The sequence below is a fragment of the Ovis canadensis genome, chromosome 14, assembly GCF_042477335.2.
Source record: "Ovis canadensis isolate MfBH-ARS-UI-01 breed Bighorn chromosome 14, ARS-UI_OviCan_v2, whole genome shotgun sequence".
NCBI lineage: Eukaryota > Metazoa > Chordata > Mammalia > Artiodactyla > Bovidae > Ovis > Ovis canadensis.
The window spans coordinates 66,523,288-66,551,005 of record NC_091258.1 but is presented as its reverse complement, the minus strand read 5'-3'; the positions used below and the strand labels follow the sequence as shown (position 1 = coordinate 66,551,005).

The 27,718-nt window shown below is 51.1% G+C and overlaps 1 protein-coding gene across 1 annotated transcript; it reads left to right on the top strand.

The window, feature by feature from the left end:
* The first annotated feature begins 822 nt into the window (after window positions 1–822).
* NOVA2 (NOVA alternative splicing regulator 2) lies at window positions 823–27,718 on the top strand. Its single transcript, XM_069549232.1, has 4 exons — window positions 823–1,546; window positions 12,086–12,229; window positions 17,298–17,464; window positions 26,273–27,718. The coding sequence occupies exons 1-4, from the start codon at window positions 1,291–1,293 to the stop codon at window positions 27,353–27,355; spliced, it is 1,650 nt and encodes a 549-aa protein (XP_069405333.1). The 5' UTR covers window positions 823–1,290; the 3' UTR covers window positions 27,356–27,718.

The following is a 27,718-nucleotide window of genomic DNA, read 5'->3' as shown; positions in this document are numbered from 1 at the left end:
ATCCATTCTCAGGAAGGGCCCCCTACTTACAGTGACTTTGGGCTCTGAAATTAAGCTTGTCCTGTGCTTTAATCCCAGCTTTCCCTCTATCTACCTGTGTGCCCTTGGATAAGACACACTCCAAGTTCCTGGACCTCCATCTTGTCATCTGAAAATCAGGTTTTCTTAATGCCATGTATAGTAATACTTACTCTTTCAGGACCAAAACTGTTTCGTCCCCTGTTGTATCCCAGTGTTTGGGACAGTGCCTGGCATTTGGAAGGCTTATTAAGTACTACCGATTGAACTGATTGTCAGCTGGGTGCTAGGATCAGCGCTCCATGTTTTGAGTCAGGTGTCCATTGACTCAATTCCCTGAGCCCTTGCGGTAACTTTGTTGATTCTTCAAGTGAGAGAAGAAAGATTTGAGGAACAATTTCACAGCTGTCAGGGATGGGAGACATGTGAAGCAGGCTTTCTTATCGCGACCAAGTTATGTCCGATGACTGAGGCTCAGTTTCCTCATCAGTAAAATGGAGATAACAGGAATACCTCACAGAGTGGGTCGCTGTAAGGTTAAATGTTTGTGACGTGCTTACTGAGAGCCGGACCTGGCACACGGTAAGTGCTCAATAAACGCTCATTACGGCGAGGCGCGGGGGAACGTGCGGAGGAGCTCAGGGTCCTTATTGTAGCCGGGTCCCTCTTGTGCCTGAGGGGAGGGGCGTGGTCAACCCAGGGGCGTGGTCCAGGCTTCAAGGGCAGACCAATGGGGCGCCGAAGGGCGTGGCCCTGACCTGCATGGGCGTGACCTTGCGCGGGTGGGAGGGGCCAGGCCGCTGTGGGAGTCTCCGGGAAGAAGATGCTCGGGCCAGCAACCACCGCCAACCCAGCCGCCGCTGCCGCCCGCGCTCGCCGCCCCCCGAGTCCCCACTAGCGGCCGCCTCGGCCTCCTACCTCCAGCCCCGTCCTCCGGCCCCCCGCCCCGGGCAGGGTCTGGGGGGCTCGGCCCTCTGCCCGGGGAGCAAAGAAGGGGGTCCCGTCCCCTCCAGTGGCGTGGCCAGTCCCCGGCCTCTGTGATCTTGCGACAGACCCCACCCCTCAGTGCTCTCTGGGCCCTCTCCGAGACCCCCTTTTCCCTCCCGTCCCGCTCACATCCGCTCTCCGGGCTCTGTCAGCCCCCCAGAACCAGCTCCCTCCTTCCTCCCTTCTCCGGGGTTCCCCCTCCCCCATCCCGCCGCCGCCGCCCCCTCCCCCTCCCACATCCCATCCCTCCCCTCCCCCTCCCCCGTCCCCCCGCCCCCCCCCACCATGAGGATGATGGCCGCCGGCGCGGTGCACGGCCTCTTCACGGCCTCCGCGGCCCCGCAGCCGCCGCCGCCCCCGCCGCCGCCGCCGCCGCAGCCCCAGCCTCCCCAGCAGCCGCCGCCGTCGCCGCCGCAGCCGCCGCAGCAGCAGCAGCCGCCGCCCCAGGCCCCCCCCATGGAGCCCGAGGCCCCGGATTCCCGCAAGAGGCCCCTCGAAACGCCCCCCGAGGTGGTCTGCACCAAGCGCAGCAACACGGGAGGTGAGAAAGGGTTGCGGTTCGGCGTGGGGGAGCGGGCAGGGGGCCTCGCCTTTCTCCAGCGTCCTCCCCCGCAAATGGCAGGTGCAAGGGCTCAGGGGAGGGGAAGGGCGCCCCTCCCTAGACTGGGGAAAGGAGAGGGGAGTTGGGGAGGGAACCGGCCCCCTTCCCCCTCTCTCCGCGGGCCCGGGGCCCGCGAGCTTTGTCTGCGATGAGAGGGGCTGAGGGGGAGGGGGTGGTAAGTGTCCTTGGGGGCGCGCAAAGGATGGGGGGCGTGGGTCCCTCCGAGCGGGTGTCTCTGTGTCCTTGAGGGGTGTGTGATGTGACCGTTTCGGGGCAGGGGTGTTCCCGAGCTGGCGTGTCCTGGCGGGGGGAGGGGAAGGAGCTGAGGAGGCCTGTGGACCCGGAGCCTCCCTGGGGATGTCCTGAGCCAGGGTTGCGCCCGAGGGAGGCATGTGTGGGCCACGGGCGGGATTGTGCTGGGGACAAGCTAGGTGGGTGTGTTGGGTGACATGGGGGAAAGGGTGGGTGTGGAAAGCTCAGTGAGAGAATGTGTGGTCGGGACAGGTGCGTGTGTGTGTTCATGTGTATACGTGTGAGCCCTGTAAGGCCTGGATGTGTGACATTAGGGATCATGGATATGACAGGAAGAAGGGTGTGTGTGTGTGTGTAAGAAATGAAAGGGGCTGGGCTTCATGTTTGAGACCCTCGGAGGGGTATGTGTGACAAGTGTGTGCGTGTCACCCCAGAGGGGACTGTGGAAGAGTGTGACACATGAGTGAGAGGGTCTGTGTGACATGCAAGGGGGTGTGTGTGGGCTGCCGAATGGGCCGGCTCTGGGTATGAGCCATGAGAGGCCGTGTGGATGAGAAGAAGGCAATTCAGCGTGTGTGACACAGGCGTGTCCCTGGTGGGGTGGAACCAGGAGACGCTGGTGAGGGTATATGACAAGAAAAGAGTGTGGGTGTGACTCCAGAGAGGCTGTGGCTGGGTGTGACACATGGAGGTGTGCAACGGTGACATCAGAGGGGGTGTGTGCAACAAGGGAAGGTGGGTGTATGAAGGGGGAGAGGCTGGGTGAAATTCACAAGGGTGTGTAACAGGGAGAGGGAAGGATGGGGGCCCATGTGACAGGAGCAGGAGCGTGTGCCTGTGACACCCAAGGGGCTGGAAAAGGGAAGGTCTGTGTGTGACACCGGAGTGTGTGTATATGTGTAACAAGGGGTTGTGTGTGAAATGGTTGGCGTGGGGATGATTCTCTGTGCGTATGACAAGGGAGAGTGTATGTGTGTGTGTGTGCGTGATGGCTGAATGTTTGACAACACGGAAAGGGTGTGTGTAGAAGACAAGAGGGACCCTCACAGTGTGTGTGTGAAGAGGTATGTGGACCAGAGAATAAAAGCTAAGCTGGGAACTCTAGGTGTATGTCTGCCCGTGGGGTAGGGTTTGTCAGGGGACTCAGAGAGCCCAGCCCATTAGCTCCCTGGAAGGAGGGAGACCCCAGAGCAGACATGCCCCTCCCAGCGGTCACCTTGGCCAAAATCTTAACGCTTCCTCTGGCCTCTTCCTCTGGATGGGAAAGGGGTGGCCTGGGGCAGAGCGCAACTCTTCTAGTGGGTGCGGTGGGGACCTCCCACCTCCTCTCCTCGGATGACGGGGAGCTGAATCTCTTCCTTCCATCCCAGCCCCCTGCCACCCCTGTCCATGTGAGATAGGAATCGGGGAACCCCTGGCTGCCTTTGAGGGTGTCCAGCAGAAATTGGAGGAAAGGGAAGTTGGGGGAGGGGTGGGAGGGAGTTTCCTGTCCTTCTTCCTGCTCCCCCACCCCCAGCACATGCATGAATGTGTCCCGGCCACTTCCTTGCCTCCTTCCTGCCTCACTGCCATTCCCAGTCCTGGAGAGGGTCGCGGGACCCAGGCGGTCAGTCCTGAGCCCAGTCCAGTGGTCCAGCCCCACCCCTGCTGGGGGGAGGGAAGAGATCTCATCCCTGTCTTCTCTTAAAGGGGCTGAGATGTTCAAAATCTGAGCAGTCAGAGCAAAACAGCACCATTTAACAGTGATGCTGCCAAGGACGGTGAAGTCCTAGCGCTTGGCACCTACTACGACTCAGGCTCTGAAACATGGGGTAATCTCCCAATACAATCCTCGGGGGAGATGATTTGAGCTGCTTTTTCACATGAGGAAAACTGAGGCTCAGCGAAATGAAACCACTTGCCTGAAGTCACACAGCTCATAAGTGGGGGAAGTGGGATCTCTCCAACCCTGAGCTGCCCAGTTCCCATGTGCTCAGCCCTCCTCCAGCAGCAGGGAAACGGATGAACCCTTAGGGACCCTGTCCTCCCGACTCGTCCACCTCCCGTCTGTTGGCCCAGGGGAAACTGAGGCCAGGAGATACAAAAGGACAGTCCTCCATTTACAGAAATACTCAGGGGCAGAGCTGGGCAAGCGTCCAGGACTTTTCATCTCAAAATTGAGGGCTCCTTCCAATAATACTTTCATGTCTGTGGGATGCTGGGTCAACCTCACTCCTTTTCTGAGCTTCACTGTCACCATCTGCCAAATGGGGAAATAAAAATAATCAGAATGATGATAGTAGCTACCAATTTTATTGCTTAATACCTTACATGCAGTATTTCATTTAATTCTCCCAACACTCTATGATGTGATGATAATAATAATAGTAAATTGTAACAATGACATTTATGATGCCACAGTACATCAGAAGTATTATGGGAAACACTTGGCGCTCAATTGTTTAATAAGCCTTACAATTCTATTATGTTACCCGTCTTATAGGTGACACATTGAGGCACAGAGAGGTTAATTAACTTGCCCAAGATTAGTTAGTGAATAAGAGGCAGAGCCGAGATTTGAACTCGGGAGGCTGGGTCCGTTGCATGAGTAGGCACTATAGTGAACCCCATTTTCAGTCGAAACTGAGGCTCGGGGGTGAGAAACTTTCGCAGTAAGTCCCAGCAGACTGAACTCCTGCCCACGGGGCCAGCTTAGGGGCTTGTAGAGGAGATGGTGGCTGTTAAAAGTGGCTTCTGGGCGCTGTGGGTGGCAGGCAGACGTCGTTGAGAGGGAGGCGAGGCGCTACGGACAGGCAGGCGTGAACGAAGAGGCCGAGTGGAGACTCCAGTTGGAAATTCACCAGAGAAACACAGTCCCAGTCTGGTGGCACAGTAACAGATGTCCCCCTTGAGTATAGCCGATAATTCTTTTTTTTTTTTTTTTTGGCCATACCATGAGGCATGTGGGATCTTGGTTCCCTAACCAGGGATCGAACTCAGGCCCCGGCAGTGAAAGCACAGAATCCTAACCACTGGACCACCAGAGAAGTCCCACAGGTGATAATTCTTAAGGTGCCACTGGACTGCCCCCTATACACCTGACTGTATTCCCATCTCTCTCACCCCTACATATTCAGAAACATCAACTCTCCCATACACAGGCACAGACTTCACGCCCCAGTCGTAGCTGACACCAGCCAGGCCTTGCTCCTGAGATCCTCGATCTTTAACAGCTATCACCAAGGTTGCTAGCCCTGGAGTGAGAGCCTCCAGGGTTCATCTTGTCACTGCCACGTGCTTGGTGTGTGACCCTTGGGTACGTTCTTTCACTGCTCTGAGCCTCAGTCTCCTCATCTGGAAAATGGGAACTGTAATATCCACCTCTACCACTCCAGGCTGTCGTGTGGGTTCAGTGAGATCGTGTATGTGTTCAGTGCCGTTGTGTGAATTCAGCAAGATGCCTGGTACACAGTATCAGGTCTGGCAGATAGTAAGCTCTCAATAAACAATAGCCATCGTTATTATTACTGCTCTGGAGAATGTCACGTTCCCGATTCACCATCCACTGGTGATTTGCCCAAAGGAAATCACGCCCCGTCCATCTCTCTGTTGGAGCGAGCGTCACAGCTCAAAGACAGCATCGCACCTCTCAGCATCTCATCCCTTCAGAAGCATGTCTTGGCTGCATTATATCTCTCGAAAGGGCGGGCAGCACCATCATTCACAGAAAGACATCACCCACCAGTGTCCCGCCCCTCCTCAATGGTACCGACCACACCCTGGCATCTTTTCCACCACCAGCATCCTCACACACTCCCAATGACAATATCAGCATCCCACCCCAGCCTCCTCAGACCTCCGCAGAACACATTGATGCTTCCACCCCTACCCCCACACAAGAGCAGGTACCGTGAGTACAACACCCCTGCTTTGGTCCCCCACAAGCATACGGTCACCAAAAACCCCACCTCTGCCGCATTCACTTCTGTCCTACCTGTGTCGTGAACAGCCCCATCCTGCATCCAAACCACCTTTCAGCATCAGTGCTGAGTGAAAAGTGCCACTCTCGGGAATTCCCTGGTAGTCCAGTGATTAGGAATCTGCTTTCACTGCCAAGGGCATGGGTTTAATCCCTGGTCAGGGAACTAAGATCCTACAAGCCACACAACACAGCCAAAACAACAACAACAACAAAAAACACACACACACACAAAAACAAAAAAACAGGGCCACTCTTCCCATACATAGCACCCCAAATCTCTTGGGTAAGTCAGCATTATTTATGGAGGTAGAGGAGTATTGGTTCCTTGTTGGAAGCCTTTATAAGCTTTCCTGAGGATCAGGGACATGGGAATGGAGACCAGAAACCCAGAATGCCTAGAAGAAGGAAAGACAGCCCGATCCCAAGGTGGAAATGTTGAAACTGCAGCAGAGGGGAACCAGGAGAGCTGAAATTGGCATCTTCAGTTGCCGTCCTGTGTAGAGGGAGCAACTAGCTGGACCCCAAGGGAAAAGCTAAGGGGGTAGGGGAAGGGTAGGTGGGTAGAAAGTTCTGGCATTTTGCTTCAGTAGAAAGAAGTTTTTCACAGGCAGAACCTTGGTTGTTCAAACAGGGTGGGATATGTGAGGTCTGGGGGCTTCCGGGTTCAACTGATGTCACATGTCTGCCCTTTGCTTCGAGGCAGGCTGGCAGATAGCAGCCTGGCTCCTTCTTGGAGGAGGTGAGCTTCCCACGGTGGGAAATGGAGAAGAATCTGAAGAGCACTAGAGCAGACTATGGGCTGCCATGGGGACTCCAGGACCTTAGGATTCTGAGCTTCTACAGGTGGGCGGTCTCGGCTGGTCACTCTCTGTTGGACCCTGACCTCTGAGGAGGGGCCTCCAGACTTCCACTAGTCTGATATAGGGACCACCAGGCACCCACAAGGTGGTTTAAGCGGGGATTCCGTGGACAGACTTTTTCGGGGGAATCATTTTGGGTTTAGATGAATGTGCTTTGGGAGGAAAAAAATATAACCAGTCCTTCGAACTCTATTAGCAATAATTTTTTTCAATGTCCTCTTTCAATAGATGCATTTACATTTTAAGAGGGAATGGACTTAAAAGGCATGGACTGTCTGTCTTGTTCTCTGCTATGTCCCCAGGATCTAAAACAAGGCCTGGCATGTAGTGGATGCTCAGGAAGGATCTGTTGGAGAGAGGGAGGGAGAAAGGAAGGGAGGGAGAGAAAAAGCAAGGAAATAATAATACAGAGGGATGCAACAGTTCAGGAAGAGAGGTGGATGCTGGAGGGTGAGTAGAAGCAGAGCCTGGTTTCTTATCAATGAGAACACGTTCCTCCTCCGAAAAGCAGGGAGACGCCTGGGGAGAGGTGATGAAGGAAGTGGCGTCCCCCCCATCCTCTTATTTCCTAACAAAACCCCAAACCTTCGAGGTGCATTTCTGCATTGATAGTGCACTTAGTGTGCGCCAGACACTGTGATAAGAGCTTCGCCTGTGTTCATGAAATAGGTAATAGTAAAAATGATGATTGTGATGATGATGATACCTGACATTTCTAAAGTGGTCTACACGCCTGAGACCATCCTAAGGACTCCAAGGATTAGCATTGAATGAATGACAGTTAACCCCAGAAGATAGCGCTATCCTGTCCCCACTTTAGAGATGAAAAAACAGAGGCCCAAAGAGGTGAGATGACTCACCCAAGGCCACACCACCCGTCAGTGACAGAAGTCCGCGCTCAGTCGAGGGCTGTTTCTGTCATTTCATTCAGAGATTCTCAGACAAAACCTGAGGAAGTGTGAGCGAGGGGAGTGAGGGTGTCCCCAGTTTTCTGCGGAACAGTCTTCAAGAGGGAAGCTGAGGAAGTGGCCCTGGCTGGAGAAAAGATGGGGAATGAAATCAAAGAAGGAAAAAGGATGGAGTTCTTGTGAGAAACCCTCCCCATCCTTCTGAACCTGCCAAAGATGGAGAACCGGCCCCATCTCTGTGTCAGGTTGAGGGCCAGAGCAGGCAAGGGGCCACCTCTGTGAGCTCAGGGAAGGAAGTCATTTGTTGGGGGGCTGCTTAGGAAGATGGATGGAGAGGCACCCTGGGGGGCTAATTACCTAATAGGCTTAATGACCTGATTAGGCACATTTAAGAGGATTGCCTTGGGCTAAAGGAAACCCCTTAATTCTGGACCTCCTTCCCTTGCCTGGAAAGCCACATCTAGCCCCTCGCCCCCACGCCTCCATGTTCACACAGCAGGGTACCCAGAATTTTCTTTCTCTTTATTTATTTATTTTTTGTCATGCCATGCAACAATGCAGGATTTTGTTTCCCAGACGAAGGATCAAACCCGTGCCCCCTTCAGTGGAAATACACAGTCCTCACCAATGGACCACCAGGGAATTGCTGGGGAACCCAGAACTTTCAATCTTAAGGGACCAAATGGGGATGAGCAGGGCTCCCAGCCCCCAGGACCCTGCCCCATGCTTCTAACAGAGCAGTTTCTCTTTTATCTGCTTTGGATGTTGGAGTTTCATAGGAGACGTTGAAACTACATTTCCTTTGCTTAAAAGAAAAAGTTGACAACCACTGGGGGATTGATGGTCCAAGACCTTAAGCTTCGGAAACCAAATGGCCTGGCTTGTCCCTTCTGTTTCCCAGAATTTGTGTGTGCTCAGTTGCTCAGTCACATCTCACTCTTTGCGGCCCCATGGACCGTAGCGCACTAGGCTCCTCTGCCCATGAAAATTTCCAGGCAAGAATACTGTAGTGGGGTGTCATTTCCTCTTCCAGGGGGTCTTCCTAACCCAGAGATTGAACCTGTGTCTCCTGCATCTCCTGAATTGGCAGTGGATTCTTTACCACTCGTGCCAACAGGGAAGCCCTTCCCAGGGTTTATATGCCTACTATGGGCTGGGCACTGTATGAGTCCCTGGACGTGAGGAAGAGCTTCAGTGACGTGGCCCACACTGGACCATGGTACATCCTTCTGAAGGCATGAAACAGAGATCCATCCTCTCCCTAGGGTTCCAGGAAAAGTTACAAGAAAATGGGACATTTGAGGGGAGACCTGAAGCGCAAAAGGAATTCACTGGGGGAGGGGCGTTCTTTGCGACCCTGCAGACTGTAGCCTACCAATCTCCTCTGTCCATGGGATTCTTCAGGCGAGAATACTGTAGCGGGCTGCCATTTCCTCCTCCAGGGAATCTTCCCAACCCAGGGACCAACCCGTGTCTCCTGTGCCTCCTTGCACTGGCAGGTGGATTCTTTACCACTGAGCCCCCTGGGGGAGCAGAGTTCTAGGCAAAGAGAATGTGCAAAGGCCCTGAGGTGGGAGGGAGAAGGGAAGTTTGAGGAGCAAAAAGGAAGGTGGATCTAGTGTTCTGGGAGAAAGATAAGGATGTGAAGCTGGAGAACAGGGCGGGGCCAAATCACAAATCAGACTCAGAAGGTTCCTGAATTTTTCCCTGGGAGGACACGGGGGCAACAGTTTGATTAGAAGATTGCAGAGGTTAGGCAGTTGCCTTGAGACTGCGTTAACAAAGTGCTTTGCACATGACCAAGAAAATTGGTTCGTAACAAAGAATAACCAAAGCCTCATTAAGGACCCTTGGTGCTGCCTCCCACCTCTAGGTCTTGGAGCCTGTCCTGGTGCATACCGGTCTTCAGCTGCCAGCAGGGAAGAGTGTTAAGCATGGGTGGACCAAGAATGAATCAGAATTGCATTTGAATCTCAACCCAGCAACTGTCTTGGTGCCCTTGGGCTGGTACCTTAACTTCTCTGTGCCCCTCTGTGCCTCCATTTCCCCTTATGTAAAAATGGAGGGGACTTCCCTGGTGGTCCAGTGGTTAAGAATTCGCCTTCTAATGGAGGGGGTGTGGGTTCAATCCCTGGTGGGGGAGCTACAAAATTTAAAGCAGAAACAATATTGTAACAAGTCCTATGAAGACCCTAAAAAATGGCCCACATCAAAACATAAAAAATAAGTAAAACATAATAATAAAAAAGATAATAGAGAAGGAAATGGCAACACACTCCAGTATTCTTGCCTGGGATATGCCATGGACAGAGGAGCCTGGCAGGCTTCAGTCCATGGGGTCACAAAGAGTCCGACTCCACTTAGTGACTAAACAACAACACATATATAAACTATGTTGCGATGAGGGAGCTTCCGGGTAGCTCAGCGGGTAAAGAATCCACCTGCAATGCTGGAAACCCCAGTCCGATTCCTGGGTTAGGAAGATCCCCTGGAGAAGGGATAGGCTACCCACTCCGGTATTCTTGGGCTTCCCTGGTGGCTCAGACAGTAAAGAATCTGCCTGCACTGTGGTAGACCTGGGTTTGATCCCTGGGTTGGGAAGATTCCCTGGAGGAGGGTATGGCATCCCACTCCAGTATTCTTGCCTGGAGACTCCCCATGGACCAAGGAGCCTGGCAGACTCCATGGGGTTGCAAAGAGTCAGACACAACTGAGCAACTAAGCACATGTTGCAATGGAAAAAAAAATTTTTTTTAAAGGAGCGCATTTTCCTTACCTCACTGGGAGGTTGTGAGGAATGGGTGAGATCAAGCTGGCAAAGCTCTCAGCACAGCACCAGGTCAGTAATGAGTGTCAGAGCCTCTCCAGAGTCCAGCCTTCTGCTCCCCTCCCGCCTCACTGCTTCCAGCAGTCAGACCAGCGTCACCTCCTGCCTGGACTGTTACAGTTGCCTCTTCGCTGGGGTCTTCCACCTGTGCTTGTCAGAGTCTGCTCCCCTCATGGGCCTCAGGGGGATCTTTTTAAAACCTAAGACATCACACATGGGGCTTCCCTGGTGGCTCAGCAGTAAAGAATCTGCCTGCAATGCAGGAGAGGTAGGTTTGATCCCTGGGTCGGGAAGATTGCCTGGAGAAGAAAATGGCAACCCACTCCAGTATTCTTGCCTGGAAAATCCCATGGACAGAGGAGCCTGATGGGCTATGGTCCACGGAGTCACTAAAGAGTCGGACACAACTGAGTGACTGAACTCCTCTGCTCAAAGCCTTCCTGAAGCTCCTGTCTCAACCTGGAAGAAAAACCACCTTGGCCCACAAGCTTGAACACCCCACCACCATCCCCACCTCTCTCAGCCCTCATTTCCTCCCACTGTCCTGTCTCACTCAGCCCCAGCCACACTAGACATCTCACCCTCACAGCCCAGGCACACCCTCACCCCAGGGCCTTTGCACTTGCCCTTCCTCCACACGGCCACATGGTTCTGTTCTGTTCTCTCCTCCACAGCTGAGAGACAGTGTATTTTAATGGTTCAGAGCAGGGACTCTGGAGCCAGGTGGGACTCAAATCTCAGCTCTACCACTTCCCAGGTGGCACTACCCAGGTGGTACCTGATGGGTACCCAGATGTTGCTAGTGGTAATAATCCGCCTGCCAGTGCAAGAGATACGAGAGATGTGGGTTCGATCCCTGGGTTGGGAAGATCCCCTGGAGAAGGAAATAGCAACCCACTCCAGTATTCTTGCCTGGAGAATCCCATGGACAGAGGAGCCTGGCGGGCTACAGTCCACAGGGTTGCAAAGAGTCAGACTGAAGCAACTGAGCACATACGTGACACCATCTACTAGCTGTGTGAGTGGGAGAAATCCCTTCACCTTTGTTTCCTCATCTCTGGAATTTTTTTTTTTTAAGTATCTCCCTCTTAGCATCAGTGTGAAAATGATATTTGTAAATTACTCGGAACAGAGTCTAGTATGTGTTAGGTACTGTGGAAGTGTTTGTTCGACAAAGAATGCTGTATGCTTGGGAAGGGCTTTCCTGACCACCGGATCTGACAGTCCAGAGCCTGCACTCCCCATCCTCTTTCCTGCCTCTTTTTGTTTCCTCAGTACTTACCACCCTCCGACAACATGAAATGCACTGTCTTGTCTCCCCTGCTCTAGAAGAATGTAGCTGTGTGCTCTTGGCTGAATCACTAAAACTCTTGACTTTATTTGTGAAATCAGGGGTCTTTGTTTTCTTCATGGCTGTTTCTCTAGAATGGTGCCAAGCCCAGAGCAGGTGCTCAGGAATTCTTGGTGAAATGAATGAATGAATGAGTGAGTGAGTGAGGATCATTACGTGTATTCTTTCCCTACTGCTATTCTCTTGAGTCCTTGCTTCTGTATGTTGCTGTGATCACAGCGGGTTTCCTAGCCCAGCCCATGCCTGTGCCTCCCAGGAGGTACTATCTGAAGGTGAAGACCCCTCTCTCCTGACTCGCCTCCCTGCTTGTGCCCCTGCAGAGGAAGGTGAATACTTCCTGAAGGTGCTGATCCCCAGCTACGCTGCGGGCTCTATCATCGGCAAGGGTGGGCAGACCATCGTGCAGCTGCAGAAGGAGACGGGAGCCACCATCAAGCTCTCCAAGTCCAAAGACTTCTATCCGGGTGAGCCCCAACCCCGGGGCACGCTTGCTCCGGCCTCCCATCCCTCCCATCTGGGCCCTCCAGGAGTGGGGAAGGCTCCCCTAGGGGCAGTGAGAGTGGTAGGGGGCCCCTCCTCCTCCCCTTAAGGGGACTGGGCAGCCCTGGGCTCCAGGGGCCAGGCCTGAGCAGATGGGGGTGGGGGCAGGGCAAGACAATGGACTACTGCATATTCATGAGCTCATTTGCATGATGTGGTGGCAGATGTACCCATTCCCACACACCTGCCCGTTGGGTCTGTTGGAGGAGCTGGGGGGGGTTGGCCAAGGAGGCAGGTGTTGGGGTGTCCCTCAAGGCTTGGGGGTCAGCCATCCGTGTTACACAGACCCTCAGTGTTTCCCTTTGGATTTCTCTGTCACCCCGTCTCACCCGATCTGAGTCACACTGGTTCTCCATCTGTGTGGTTCTTTCCATGTCTCTCATCCTGTTTCTATCATCTTTCTTTCTTGTCCATTGGCCGAGCCACACGGCGTGTGGGATCTTAGTTCCCCAACCACGGATGGAACCCGCGCCTCCTGCATTGGAAGCGCAGGGTTTTAACCACTGGGCCGCCAGGCAGTCCCTTTCTCATTCCGTTTCTGACCTCCTCATCTCTTGTTGCCTGAGGCTCCACTCCCATCGGCTTCTCTCTGTCTCCCCATGCCCTGTTTCTCCTCTTCTCTCTGGTTCCGTGTGGAGGTCCCCCATCTCTGTTCTCTTAGCCGCCCAGCCGGTCTGTCCATCTCTGCTTTTCCCTTTCTGTCACCTCCTCTTCTCTTCCCTTTCTGTCTTCCCATCTCTCTCCCTATATTTTCCTTTTCCTCCACCTCTTAATCTCACTTTTTTTCCTCCAACTATCTGTTTCCAGTCACCCATTCAACCAGTATTTAGTGGCACCCCTCAATGGGTTCATTCTCTGCAGGGGGTTGCTCCTCATTTCTTTCCATCCCTGCTCCCCCATCTCTCCCCTTACAGTCCTCTTTTTTCTCCTCAGTCTCAGCTTCCTCGTATCTTTTTTCCTCTCTCTCCCCAATCAGCCCATTTTCTGCCTCTTCTCCAGCTCTATCTCCCTTCCTCCAATCATAAATTGTCCAGGCCCCTCCCCTCTCACTAATCCCCCTCAATATCTCCTACCCCCTTCATAATTCTCTCCCAAGACCAATGCCTGAGCTTCAACATCTAGGAATCCAGGGAAGGTCCACTGAATTGCGTCTTTGGTCCCGTGCTGGTTCTAGTTCATCCTTAATCCCCTTGGATTTTCTAGGTCAAACACCAGAGCTGAAGCCCAGGGTCAGGACAATTTCATATTCTCTCTTCCTGTGTGTCTCTCTCTCCACCCCGCCCTCTGCCTCCCATCTCACTAAGCAGCTTTGGCAAGAGGTTTAGAGAACAGTCCAGGGAACCTGGCACAACCCCCTTTTCTCTTCCACCCTGGCCCAGTTTTCCCCTCACCCCTTTAGCCCACAAGGTACGGATGAGACCTCTGCTTACGACACCCATCCAAGGACACTTGGTTCCTTGCCCCTGGATCTCATTCTGTGACATAACACACGTCATCCCCTCCCAACGCAGTGACACGCCCCACTGGCCAGGCAGCTGAGAACCCCAAAGGATGGGCCAGTCATTGACTCTCTCCTGGGCCAAACACTGCTCAAACAAGCAATGTGAGCTAAGCATCTCTCCCCAGCCCCTGGACTTGCACCCAGTCCTGCTCCCCACCCCCCACCCCAATTCGGAACTTCCAGATCATACAGCATGTGCCGGCTCCTGGCTCAGAGATGCAGGAATAGCCCTCTACATCCCAGTCCTGTCCCTGGGACTTCCCAGGGCCCAGAGGAACGTAAGAAATGGAGATGCTGCTGCTCTCGCAGTTTCTCTGCTTCTGGCTGATACCCTCCATTCATTCATATTCTCTGAGCCTCTTCTCCAGCCCAGCCCCATGCCAGACCAAGATGGGGACACAGCCGTGGCTGAGACACCCCAGCTTAGCCCTCATGGATCTCGCATCCCAGTAGGGAAGATAAACCGAATACCAGTCATGACTTAGGGTGGTCAGGGCTGGGACTGGGGAAGCCCAAAGAATGGAGAGAGCCCAGACAGAGCACCTGACCCAGACTGAGATGATCAGGAAGGGCTTCCTGGAGGAGGAAGCCAGAATAATGAAAGAGTAGGCTAGGTAAAGAGCAGTAAAGTGTGATGAGAGGAGATGAAAGAGCATGTTCAAAGGCTGCGGGGTGGAGGTTCGTTGTTCAGTGTGGCTGGTGAAAGGACAGGTGAGAATGGAGAGACTGAAAGGGTCCTCTGGGCCTAGTTAGCTCACACACACACACACACACACACGCACATATATGTCTGCACTTAGGTATCTACTCCATGAAACAAAAATCTGTGTGGGGGCCAGAACACATGAAGGGTGCCCCCTCCTTGGTATAGGAACCCCCAAGCTCCAGATTCAAGTCTTCCGAGTCATACATGGAGAAACTTAGACCCTGAAGGAAGCAGGCACCTGCTCCAAGCCGCGCAGTCTTCTGTAGCTTACCCAGATCTCCTGATTCTAAAATTCCTTCAGATTTTAAACAGCTGCCTGAAGCCCTGGACCCTAACCCCAGAAGAAAAACAGACACTTTTAAAAAAATGTATTGATTTATAACATCTTTGCGGCTGAGTTGAACATCTTATGTATTCTTTTTTAACATCAAAAATACAAAAGCAAAATTGCAATCATTGTATGCCTCCCCCCAACACATACACACACATACACTCCACCCACACCAAGTTTAGCACAGCATGGCTAAATGTTTAAAAGCCCAGACTCTGAAGCCAGACACATGGGTTCAAAACCCGGATTTTCCACTACTGGCTGAATGAATTTGGACAAAACCAAGGTGCCTTAGTGTCCTTAGCAATAAATCAAGAATAATAATATCACCTGCCTCATATATTAAAGTGAACAAATATATATATACATATAAAATGCTTAGAATGATGCCTGGCAATTGGTGTTATGTAAGCACCAGCTGTTATTATTAGATATTCTTTCAGGGTTTAACTGAGTCCCCCAAAGCCCCTGTGGATCCTGGTTAAGAACTACAAGGGGGTGTGAGATCACAGACTCCCTGAGCTGGAGGGAAGCCTCACAGAGATGGAGAGCCGGGCCACTTCAGCCAGGCTCTCCCTGGGGCCACCCCACCCCCCAAGTTCCCACCCTGACCCACACCCTTTCCTATTTACACCCAGACGGAGGCAGCCTATGCGCTGACTCACGCTTGGCTCAGACCAAGCCATTGTTCTGGGATGGAGGGGAGTAAGAGTGAGGAACAGCGGCCCAGAGGACATGGAGGATGTCAGCTACACCAGTGACCCAAGACGGGGACACCCAGACACATGGCGAGACTGGCATGCCAGGCTGAGCGACGGCAAGCGAGGGGTCAGGGTGTAACACCAGCGCGCTGCACTGGTCTACCCACAGGACACTGGGCACTCACCCCCAAGTGTCCCAGACATGCAGGCACGTGGAGCCTGGGCACCCAGGACCCTTTTTAGATCCAAGGAGCTAACTGGTCCTGCAAATAGAGCCCTTCCCAGGCACACAACACCCCCCCACACCTAGCACGCCTGTATCATCCAGGCACTCACAGCTTCACCCCGGCCAGTCCTGGTGGAGTCTTCTTTGTCTGGCTGTAATTCAGACCCCCAGACACGCACACAAATACATGAATTCTCCAAATATCAGTTCTTATATACTGACCCCTGGGTCTGCCTGTCGGTTTCTTTCTCTTCCTCATCTTCACCCTCATCATTCACAGTGTCTTGCCTGTTACTTGTACATGTGCCTTTGCGTGTACATATGCAGTCCACACACCATTTGCCCAGGTAGTCTTTTGAACACCCAGAGGTGTCCGGATATCTTTCTCCCTTACATAAACACACACACATATGCACACACAGGCACACTGTCCTACCATCTCCAAGTGCTATGCATTTATCCTGCAATGTCAATGCCACTTCCTGGGATTCTTTGTTTCTTACTCTGAAACCCTCGTGCACACCCAGCTCAGTCTTAGAGTGTACATAACCTTGAACATCACAGCGGCATCCAAAGTCTTTCCCCCGCCCCACAGAAAGTGATTTCTTTACTGAAATCACTATGTCTTGCAGTCTGTTTGTATCCTGGTCTCTCCTGCTCTTTCTTTTACACACATACACAGATAGATATTTCAGCCAGTCCTACCCAAGAAAATACATGCACACACACACACACCCCACTCACCCAAATACTCATAGATGTATTTGCATTGGTCAGTGACACCCAGAGTCTCTCTCTCATACGTATACAACCCAACATCACCTAGAATTAGCACCTCTTCTCTCTGCTACCCGCCCCAGTACACACACGCACACGCACACCAAGGATGCCCAGGTCAGAACCACCGCAAATATCTGGAGAATCGCCAGCAGAGGCACCCTGCCGTCCTCTCTGCATCCCCATCTCCACTCTTCCATGAGTTGTCTTTGACCCACTCTGCTCTCCCCTCTCCCCACCCTTGCCCTCCCCCACCCCTCAGCCCTCCATCTGGTGGGTCCAGGCAGGCACTCAGGCCTCTCTGCTGTCTCCCCCATCCCCCAGCCCTTCCCCATCCTCTCCAAAAGCCCAGAGGCCGTCGCTGCAGGCTTTCAGGGGTTGCCAAGGCAACGGGGCCTCGTCCCTCATCCCCCTGGGGGTGGGCTGAGGACCCGGCCAGCCACACCGATAAGGGGGTTCCAGTTACTGTGGCAACCGTTGCAGGCCTGAGCTCTCGGCTTCTAGGAGGTGGAGGGGGGGCAGTGAGTGAATGGTTACCAAAGCAACCGAGAGCCAGCAAGGACTGGGAAGAGGCAGCTGAGCCCTGTCTCCCTTGCCCAGGGCTGTTGTGGGCATAGCAAAGCACTTAAGCATCATTCTTCCATCCCCTGGGTTTGTTTTAAGGGAGGGAGAGGACGTGAAAATAATAAAACAAGAATTCCACTCACTCTTCTTCTGATGAGTGTGACCCCTCTCTTCCTTGCTCAACAGGAACCACAGAGAGAGTATGCCTGGTACAGGGCACAGCAGAGGCCTTGAATGCTGTGCACAGCTTTATTGCCGAGAAGGTCCGAGAAATCCCACAAGCAATGACCAAGCCTGAGGTGGTCAATATCCTTCAACCCCAAACCACAATGAATCCTGACAGAGCCAAGCAGGTTAGCAGGGATAGAGGCTGGGTTTTCATAAAGCTGGTGGGATTTGAGAGAAAGCACTTCTTCCATGTAACTGGATTGCGATGAGAGCTCAGTGGCATGGTGGTGGTGTTTTGGCTGTGAAGTCCTGTCTGCTTCTTTGCAACCCCATGGACTGTAACCCGTCAGGCTCCTCTGTCTGGGAGATTTCCCAGGCAAGAATATCGGAGTGAGTTGCCATTTCTTCTCCAGGGATCTTCCTGATCCTGGGATTGAACCCACATCTCCTGTTTGCCAGGCAGATTCTTTACTACTGAGCCACGTGGGAAGCCTGCTTCAATGGCATAATAGTTACAAAACATTTATCAATCAAATACATGGTAGTGGTTCATAAAGAGAGTCAGCCTAAGGACGCCAGACCTCTTACTAGAGTGACTTGATTCAGAGGGAGCATGAAGGTCTGGGAGAATCTGACCGAGACCCCCTGAAATATCCCTCCCTCCTAGGATTCACCAAATCCCCTTCTCTCTTCCACCTCATCCCATTGTCTCTCAAAACCACCTGCTTCCCACTTCCTGTTCTCACCGGAAGTAACCACCCCACCCATAGGCAACACAGTACTGGTACCCACTCTGTTCACTAGTTCTTGGATAGGAAGGAGTTTAGCCACCATTTTGGGAAAATGGTGTTTCCTTAGGAAGCGAGGAGGCGGGTCTTTCTCCAACACAGCCCTCTTGAGGAGGGATGGAAGGAGGAGGGCAGAGCCTTTCGGTTGCCTGCATTATCAGAAGCCGTGGGGTAGGGATGTGGCAAGAGTGGATCAGTTGCTTCCTGGGCCTCGAGGGTTACCAGACCACTGTGCACACCGGGCAGGTGGGCTTCCTGTAAAGCCCCTGACAACATGGCCCTGGCTGGGTAGGGGGCCGAGCAGAAGAAGCAGAGCTCGGGTTGGCTGCGGTAAAGTCCCCATTTGCTCTCCCTCTCTCCATTCCCATAGACGTGTGCACACAATGCAAAAGGGCAAGAAGCCCTGAGCAGGCGGACAGGCCACTTGTGAGGGCTCCTGAACAGATGTCTGCCTGGAAGCAAAGAGACAGGGCCTCGGTGAAAGGAATCTGGGATTCCTGAGAAATCCTGTTGCCCTGAAATGGGAGAACCCACGGGTCTGAGTTTCTACCAGTTCGTGGGGAAAACGGTGGGCAGCAAACCCTGGTAGAATACTGCGGATCAGAGCGATCCCCCCAAAACCTGCCAGTTTGAGGCTTGGAGCGTGGCTGCTGTCCTTGGTGCTGAAGCAACTCCCCCCCTCGCGCGCAGCCGGCCCTCTCCTAACTCCCTTCCCACCAGCAGGCCACAGCTTCCCTACAGTTGGCAAGGAAGCGAAGGTACTGCCTCTTCTCTCTGCCTTGGTCGTGGCCGCTAGGGGCTCAGGGTTCATCAAAAGTTTGTGCATGTTGCAGGGAAAATGGGGTCAGCACCATTAGCACCTGAGCCTCTTACTCCACTCCCTAAGCCACAGGAACTCTGAAATAGTGGAGTCTAACAGTTATAGAACCAGGATTTTTTTCTCTGCCTTGTTACTCAGGGGCTTCAAAGAATGAAAGAGAGAATGGCTGAAAGTTCAGACTCTGGAGTCAGATGTTGAGTAGAATTCTATTCTGATAGTTCCTACCTGCAGGACCTTGAGCAAGTGACTTGATTTCTCCATGTAAAATGAGATTCATAATGGTACCTATTTAAGGGTAGTGGCTAGTGTTTATTAATGTTTGAAAAGCAATTATCCAAAAATGTTTCCTATTGTTGTTACTATGGGATTTTTGAGTCAGGAGGCAAGTCTGTTCCCTTTTTGCCTTGGACTTGCTGTGTTGCCCTGTATCTTCTTCTATTATGTATGCTCAGCTTCCCTTTCTTTACAGTAGGGAAGCTGGGTCAGACTGGGATTATAAACTGAAATGTCTCTGGAGTTCAGAAAGGGAACATAAAGGACTGAGGATGTGGCCTTATCATAGAGGTATCATGCTATCCCTAAAGTGGGTAGTTGCTGCTCAGCTCCACTTGATTCTTATCCTTTGGGAATGAGGACGGAGCATTATTGGGTTGACCCAAAAGTTTGTTTGAGTTTTCCTATAACGTCTTCTACATTTTTCAAATGAAGTCAAACATATTTGAAATCAATCGATTTTTCAAGGTTGGTTCAGTTCTTAAAACATTATGTGGCTGTGGGCTGGCTGTGGCCTGAGCACCACCAGTTTGCCACCTCTGGTTTAGACGGGTGGTTCTCAGCCCTGGCTGGTATCTGAATCATCTAGGTTAAAACACAGATTCCTGAGTCCCAGCCTGGGACCACTGAATCCAGATTTCTGGGGAGAAGTCCTGGGAATCTGAACACGAACTCTGGCCTGAGATCAGATCCTGGCTTTACTAGTCACTATCTCTGTGATCTTAAGTAATTTACTTAACTTCTTGGTGCCTCCCTTTCCCAATCTATGTGTGTTAGTCACTCAGCTGTATCTGACACTTTGTGACCCCATGGACTGTAATCCGCCAGGCTCCTCTGTCCATGGGATTTCCCAAGCAAGAATCCTAGAGTGGGTTGTTATTTCCTTCTCCAGGAGATCTTCCCGACCCAGGGGTCAAACCTGGGTCTCCTGCATTGTGGGCAGGTTCTTTACCATCTGAGCCACCCAATCTATAAAATGTGCTAATAATAGTACCTACTTTATACAGTTGTTAGTGGCTGCTGCTGTTATTGTTACTGTTGTTTTTAAATCTCCAGACTTGCAAACGTCTGAGGCAGATGGTCTCTGAGGTCCTTCTGGCTCTGAGACACTTACAATTCTATGGCTCTGTGATTGCAAGATTCAAGGGATGTATTACTCTAACATTCTACTGTTCTAACATCCAGGATTCTATAGAACTGCATCTGCAGATCTAAGATGCTGTGGTCTTGCAATCTGGGCCTATCGTGAAGACAGCTACTGTTTTCTGAGGGCTTCCCTGTGCCAACCACCATGGAGTCACCTTAGTCATTGAATATCCCCAAGACCTGAATAGGGCAGCTGTGGTAATGTCAATGTCAGCAGTGAGGAAACGGAAGCACAGAAAGGTGACGGCTTTTGCTTTCACCATCCCTTGGTGGACACAGTTTCTTGGGTGGAAAGTTTTGATCCTTCTCCTGTTGCTCTGAAATGCTGTATCACATATCAAATCCCTCTTTACTCTTAGGCCTGGTTTTGCACACTCTTCTGTTCCCCTTGACTTGTCAGACTTCCCTTTTTCCAGTGATTTCTTTAAAATAACAGCTATATTGAGAGATAATCCACATACTGTAAAGTTCACCATTTTAAAGTGTTTAATTCAGTGGTTTCAGTATAATCACAAAGTCATGCGTTGATCAACACTGTCCAATTTCAAAACACTTTCACCATCCCCGAAAAAGCCCCATACCCATTAATAGTCATTTTCTATTTCCCAGTGCCTCTGCCCCAGCCCCTTCACCAGTGATCTACTTTTAGTGCCTATGGATTTGCCTATTCTGAATAGTTTATGTAAATTGAAAGATACATAATGATATATAATGTGGCATGCTGAGTTGTGTTTTCCTTCCTTAACATAATGTCATTAAGATTCATCCATACTGTGCGTGCATGCATGCTAAGTCGCTTCAGTCGTGTCCTACTCTTTGTGACCCTATGGACTGTAGCCCGCCAGGCTCCTCTGTTCATGGGCATTCTTCAGGCAAGGATACTAGAGTGAGTTGCCATTCCCTCCTCCAGGGGATCTTTCTGACCCAGGGATCAAACCCACAACTCCTACATCTCCTGCATTGATGGCAGGTTCTTTACCACTAGGGCCACCTGGGAAGCCCAAATCTACACTGCGGTGTGTATCAAAACTTCATTCCTTTCTGTGGCCAAATAGTACCTCATTGTATGGATAGACCACATTTTGTTTATTTATTCATCAACTGATAGAAATGTAGGATTTTTCCACTTTTTTAGCTGTTATGAATTATGCTGCTAATGGACAAATGTGTGGATTTGTTTTCAGTCCTCTTGGGTAAATACGTAGGGTGGAATTTCTGGGTCATATGATAAAACCTACGTTTAACTTTTTGAAGAACTGCAAGACTGTTTTCCTAGGTGGCTGTACCACAGATGTGGGATTTAAATGCAGGTCTGCCCCTAGGGACAACAGTCATTGCATGTGTACCTACTATCATTCACCCACCCTTGGCTAAGTATGTGTCAGGCATTCGTCTAGGCACTGAGAACCCAGCAGTAAGCAATAAAGACAAAATTTCTACCCTGTGGTCCTTAAATTCTGCCCTGGGAAATCAGAAAAGAAGCAAACAAATAAAATGTATAGGGTGTCAGAGAGTGAAAAGTACTATGAAGACAAGATGGAGAAAAAGGAAAGAAAGTATGGCTACCTTTTTTCTCTTTTTATTTGGAAAATGTTTAAAGAACAGTACAGTGAACTCCTTATACACTGCACTTAGACTCACCAGTTATTAACATTTGCTTTATCTCTACACACAGACACACAGACATACACATTGACTTTGGTGTTCTTTTTGTTGTTGATCAATTTGACTCTTTTTTGGCTGAACTGAGAGGCATGCCAGATCTTAGTGCCCCAACCAGGGATCAAACCTGTGTCCCCTGTATTGGAAGCATGCAGTCTTAACCACTGGACCACCAAGGAAGTCCCTGTTGTTGATCTATTTGAAAATAAGTTGTAGATCTTATGACTCTTCACCCCTAAATGCTTCAGTGTCTAGCTCCCCAAAACAAAGATAGTCTCCTATATTATTATATTATTTTATCACACTTACAAAAATTAACACTGGATTTTTAATATTGCTTAATAAAAAGTCCATATTCAGATTGTCCAAAATGTCTTTTAAATGTATAGAGTATTTTTATTAAAGATTCAGTCAATGTTCCCGCTGCTTTTGGCTGTTATACCTCCTTAATCTCTTTTAATCTAGCATAATCTAGGATATATTTTTGAAGGCAGAGCCAACAAAATTGCTGATTGGATGTTGAGTGTAAAGGAAAGAGAGGACTCCAAAAGGTTGGGACCAAGTAGTGGTAGGATGCATTTTCCTTGTGCTGTAATGAAGAAGACCGTGGCAAAAACACATTTGAGGAGGAAGATGGGTTTCATTTTGGACTTTTGAGGGGTCCACTCAACATCATACGAGAGATGTGAAATTAGCAGTTATGAATCTGAAGGTATCCATGATGGAGACGTAAAATAAATACACATGAGCTTTGATAATCTGGGTGGGCAGGGAAGGGCTTTCTGGGGGGGTGCATCTGTGCAATGAATGAAGAGAGTGGGAAGCCCTCTTTTCTGAGGAAAAGCACTCCAGGTACGGGAACAGCAGGTGCAAAGGCCCTGAGTCTGGGCACAGCTTGGCGAGTTGGAGGGACTGCAGGGAGTCTGGTGTGTCTGCAGCGAAGTAAGCAAGAGGGAGGAAAGACTGAAGTCAGATCAACAGAGGGCACAGCATGTAGAGAGTATCAGTTCTCAGCCCTGTTTGATTGTTTGAAGGATCCAATGTCCGCTTTCTCCTGGATATGTTAGGTTGGCCAAAAAGTTCATTTGGATTTTTCCATTGCATTTTATGGAAAACCCGGAACGAACTTATTGGCCAACCCGATATTTTACCATGCCCACTATACTCTCTGAAATTACATATACAATGAGCCTATTTATATAAAGAGAAAGCATATCTATATCTCTAAGATCTTTAACACTTGTATTGAGATATAATCCACAAAAATACGTTGGACCCATCTAAAGTATGCAGTTCAGTGGCTTTATTGTATTCGGAGTCAGGCATCCATCACCGCAATCAATTTTAGAAGTTTCATTTCCTCAAAAGGAAATCTTGATCCCCTTAGCCACCACCTCTCAATCCTCCCAGTTCTCCCCACCCCAGCCCTAAGCCACCACTAATCTCCTTTGTCTCTATAGATTTGCCTGTTCTGAACATTCATATAAGTGGAATTATACAATATGTGGTCTTCTGTGCTGGGTTTCGTTCACACAGCATAATGTTTTCTAGGCTCATCCATGTTGTAGCAAGCATCCGTCCTTCAACTGGCTTAAATTGACTGTAATCTTCCATTGTACAGATGTACATTTCTCATATCCCTAAATATTTTTTCATAAAGGAGAAATGAAAGGAAGGTGATTTGTTATAAAATGAGTTTTAACATGGTGGCTCAGACAGTAAAGAATCCACCTGCAATGCAGGAGACCTGGGTTTGATCTCTGGGTGGGGAAGATCCCCTGGAGAAGGGAGTGGCAACTCCAGTATTCTTGCGTGGAGAATTCCATGGACGGAGGAGCCTGGTGGGCTACGGTCCCTGGGGTTGCAAAGAGTCAGATATGACTGACCGGCTAACACTTAACGATGAATTTTAATATGTAAATGCTCAGGCAGGGCCACAGTAGAAGAAATAATGAAATAGCTGCTCACACCTAACATGGCCTGAGTGACACAGCAAGAAACATGGTGATCCAGAGCGTAGTAATGGAGATTTAAATGATACAGACGGCATTACTACCAATGTCACGGTTTTCTTTTTTTTAATTGAAGTATAGTTGATTTACATTGTTATGTTAATTTCTGCTGTACGGCAGAATGATTCAGTTATTCGTATATATACCTTCTTTTTCATATTATTTTCCATTATGGTTTATCACAGAGTATTGAATATAGTGCCCTGTGCTATTCAGTAGGAACTGGTTGTTTATCTGTTCTATATATAATAGTTTGCATGATGTCATAGTTTTCTAAAATGATGAATGACTCTTGGTAAAGTTCAGAACAAAACAAAACACAGCCTTATCTTGACTTACTGATACTGTAGTTACAGTCCTGAAAATTTCAATAGATCTTAAAACTGTGCAAAAGAAAAAAATACTTGGTACTTAACATGTAGCATGAAGTTCAGTTCTGGGTTGGGGGATTTGTAAACAGACTTTTCACCAACATGAATGTCCAGGGGGACATTCAAAAGTCATATAGAACCTGTGACAGTTCTTCATTGCGAGGAACTGACTCTCACATTATTGCGTGCAAACATCTTTGGCCCTGCCCATTGAATGCCCACATCTGCCCCCAGTTGTTTTGGCAACCAAAACCACTCCCACAGTTTCCCAGACACCACTGGGGTCAGGTTTAGGGGTTAAAACAAAGAGGCAGAGATGAGAGCTTCCAAGGATTGAACCCACAGGTCTAGGGGGATGTGGGAAGCACTGGAAAGGAGACGCACTGTAGGAATGCTCTTGGAGATGTGGAAGGGGACATTTGGTTTTGAAATATCCCCACTGGTGTTAAGATTGATCTGATTTATAGCTACAAAGGACGTGCTGCTCTATAGCTGAGAAGGGGGACCATCCTATAACATGACCAGTTTTCTCCATCTTCTCTGATGTAAGCTTTGTTACCATCATTTCACAGATAAGACAGCTGTATAAGATTGCTGAGGCTGTAATAACAAGGTTCCACAAACTAGGTGGCTTGGTTTCTTCTGAGGCCTCTGTCTTTGACTTGTAAATGGCTTTTTATTCTCTCTCTCTCTCTTTTTTTTTTTTTTTTTGCCATACCTCATGGCTTGCAGGATCTCAGTTCCCCAGCCATGGATTGAACCCGGGCCATGGCAATGAAAGCCCAGAGGGCCTTGGCAGTGAATGCCAGGAATTCTAACCACTAGGCCACCAGAGAACTCCTGTCTTCACATGGTCCTCCCCCTTTGTGTGTCTGTGTCCTAGTCTCTTCTTATAAGGACACCAACCATATTGGATTAGGGTCCATCCTAATGACCTCTCTTAACCTTCAAGGCCTGTTTAAAGACCCTATCTCCAAATACAGTCATATTCTGAGGTACTAGGGGTTAGGACTTCAAGAGGTGAATTAGAATGGATGGGAGCAACAATTCAATCCATAACAACAGAAGAATTAATCCAGGTGACCATGTCATGGGGTGGAAAGCACAATGGAACAGTAATCCATGAGGCTGCAGTTCAGTTCCTTCCGGGTAACTTTGGGGCAAGTGCCTTCACCTCTTAGGCCTTGGGTTGCTCATCTGTAAAGTGAAACTAATGATGCCTTTTCTGAGGCTGGGAGTCAGAGTACTTGATATAGAAGGACATGGGCACAAATGCAAGCCTGGAGTGGGGTCCTGGCGGGCTCCCACTTGGTCAGCCATTAAACTTTTAGGTGCTGGATGTAAGGAGGACCCATGGGTCCCAAGGACGGGGTGGCTGAGAGGCTACCAAGGGGAGTTGGGAATACTAGCGTCTTTTTTCTTTTAACTAATAAATATGGAAAATTTCAGTATTTCTGCACTATTATTTTTATTTATTTGTTTTCTTTTAGCTGTGCTGCAGAGCATGCAGGATCCTAGTTCCTCCATCATTGATCAAACCTGTACCCCCTGCAGTGGAAGTGCAGACTCCTAACCACGGACCACGAAGAAAGTCAATATTTCTAGCCAAGGACTTCCTTGGTGGTCTAGGGTTAAGAATCCATGCTTCCACTGGAGGGGACACAAGTCCGATCCCTGATGGAGGAGCTAAGATCCTGTATGCTGTGTAGCCAATAAAATAAATTTGAATTAAACAATTTTTTTTTTTTCCTAACCGGTAGGACCATACTGGTGCATATCCAGGGGGCTTGCTGGGTCTGATTTTGGACACTTGAGAGCCAGGGGTGGGAAGTACCTTGAGACCGCCAGTCTTAGAGGAGTATTGCGGTTCAGTCTCCGATGACCCCGCCCCTAAAGACCCTCCCTCTGGCTCCCCACGCAGGCCAAGCTGATCGTCCCCAACAGCACGGCGGGCCTGATCATCGGCAAGGGGGGCGCGACCGTGAAGGCCGTGATGGAACAGTCGGGGGCTTGGGTGCAGCTGTCCCAGAAGCCGGAGGGCATCAACCTGCAGGAGCGCGTGGTGACGGTCAGCGGCGAACCTGAGCAGGTGCACAAGGCCGTGAGCGCCATAGTGCAGAAGGTACAGGAAGATCCCCAGAGCAGCAGCTGCCTGAATATCAGCTACGCCAACGTGGCTGGGCCAGTGGCCAACTCCAACCCCACCGGCTCGCCGTACGCCAGCCCCGCCGACGTGCTGCCCGCCGCCGCCGCCGCCTCGGCCGCCGCCGCCTCGGGCCTGCTGGGCCCGGCGGGGTTGGCGGGCGTGGGGGCCTTTCCGGCCGCCCTGCCTGCCTTCTCGGGCACCGACCTGCTGGCCATCAGCACGGCACTCAACACGCTGGCCAGTTACGGCTACAACACCAACTCCCTCGGCCTGGGGCTCAACTCGGCCGCAGCCTCCGGGGTCCTGGCCGCCGTGGCCGCCGGTGCCAACCCTGCCGCCGCCGCGGCCGCCAACCTCCTGGCGTCCTACGCCGGTGAAGCAGGGGCCGGGCCAGCCGGAGGGGCTGCTCCGCCTCCACCGCCGCCGCCGGGAGCCCTGGGGTCCTTCGCCTTGGCCGCGGCCGCCAACGGCTACCTCGGGGCCGGGGCGGGCGGCGGGGCCGGCGGCGGGGGCGGCCCGTTGGTGGCCGCTGCGGCCGCCGCGGGCGCGGCTGGGGGCTTCCTGACGGCGGAGAAGTTGGCCGCCGAGAGTGCCAAGGAGCTGGTGGAGATTGCGGTGCCTGAGAACCTGGTGGGAGCCATCCTGGGCAAGGGGGGCAAGACGTTGGTGGAGTACCAGGAGCTAACAGGCGCCCGCATCCAGATCTCCAAGAAGGGCGAGTTCCTGCCAGGCACGCGGAACCGGCGGGTCACCATCACGGGCAGCCCCGCGGCCACGCAAGCCGCTCAATACCTCATCAGCCAGCGGGTCACCTACGAGCAGGGAGTGAGGGCCTCAAACCCCCAGAAAGTGGGATGAGGCCTGTGGTGTGTGCTCCCACCTGGCTCCCTGCCCCTCCTCCTCCTCCTCTTCCTTCTCCTCCTCCCCCTCCCCAACTCCTTACCTCAGCTCGGTATAGTCCTGCTCCTCTTGGGATGGGGCTGGGGTAGGCCTGACTGCACTCCCCTCCACCCCTTTTCTGGTAGTCATAGGCAGGATTGAGTGATGGCTGGGGACGAGGCCAAGAAGCTCCCTCCCCAGCCCTGAACTGACCCCTTCTTTCCTTCCTCCCTATGCTTGACTGGGCCTGACCCTCCTCTCCCAGGGCCCAGGTCTGTGTGATATCTGTATATATTGCATTTTGTTGATTTTAATAGAAAACAAAGCGTTATTTTCTCTTTT

Coding starts and splice junctions, on each gene's coding strand:
- NOVA2 (XM_069549232.1), top strand. CDS start 1,291: ATGAGGATGATGGCCGCCGGCGCGGTGCACGGCCTCTTCACGGCCTCC. Junction 1,547..12,085: donor CAAGCGCAGCAACACGGGAG/GTGAGAAAGGGT, acceptor GTGCCCCTGCAG/AGGAAGGTGAATACTTCCTG. Junction 17,465..26,272: donor ATCCTGACAGAGCCAAGCAG/GTTAGCAGGGAT, acceptor CTCCCCACGCAG/GCCAAGCTGATCGTCCCCAA.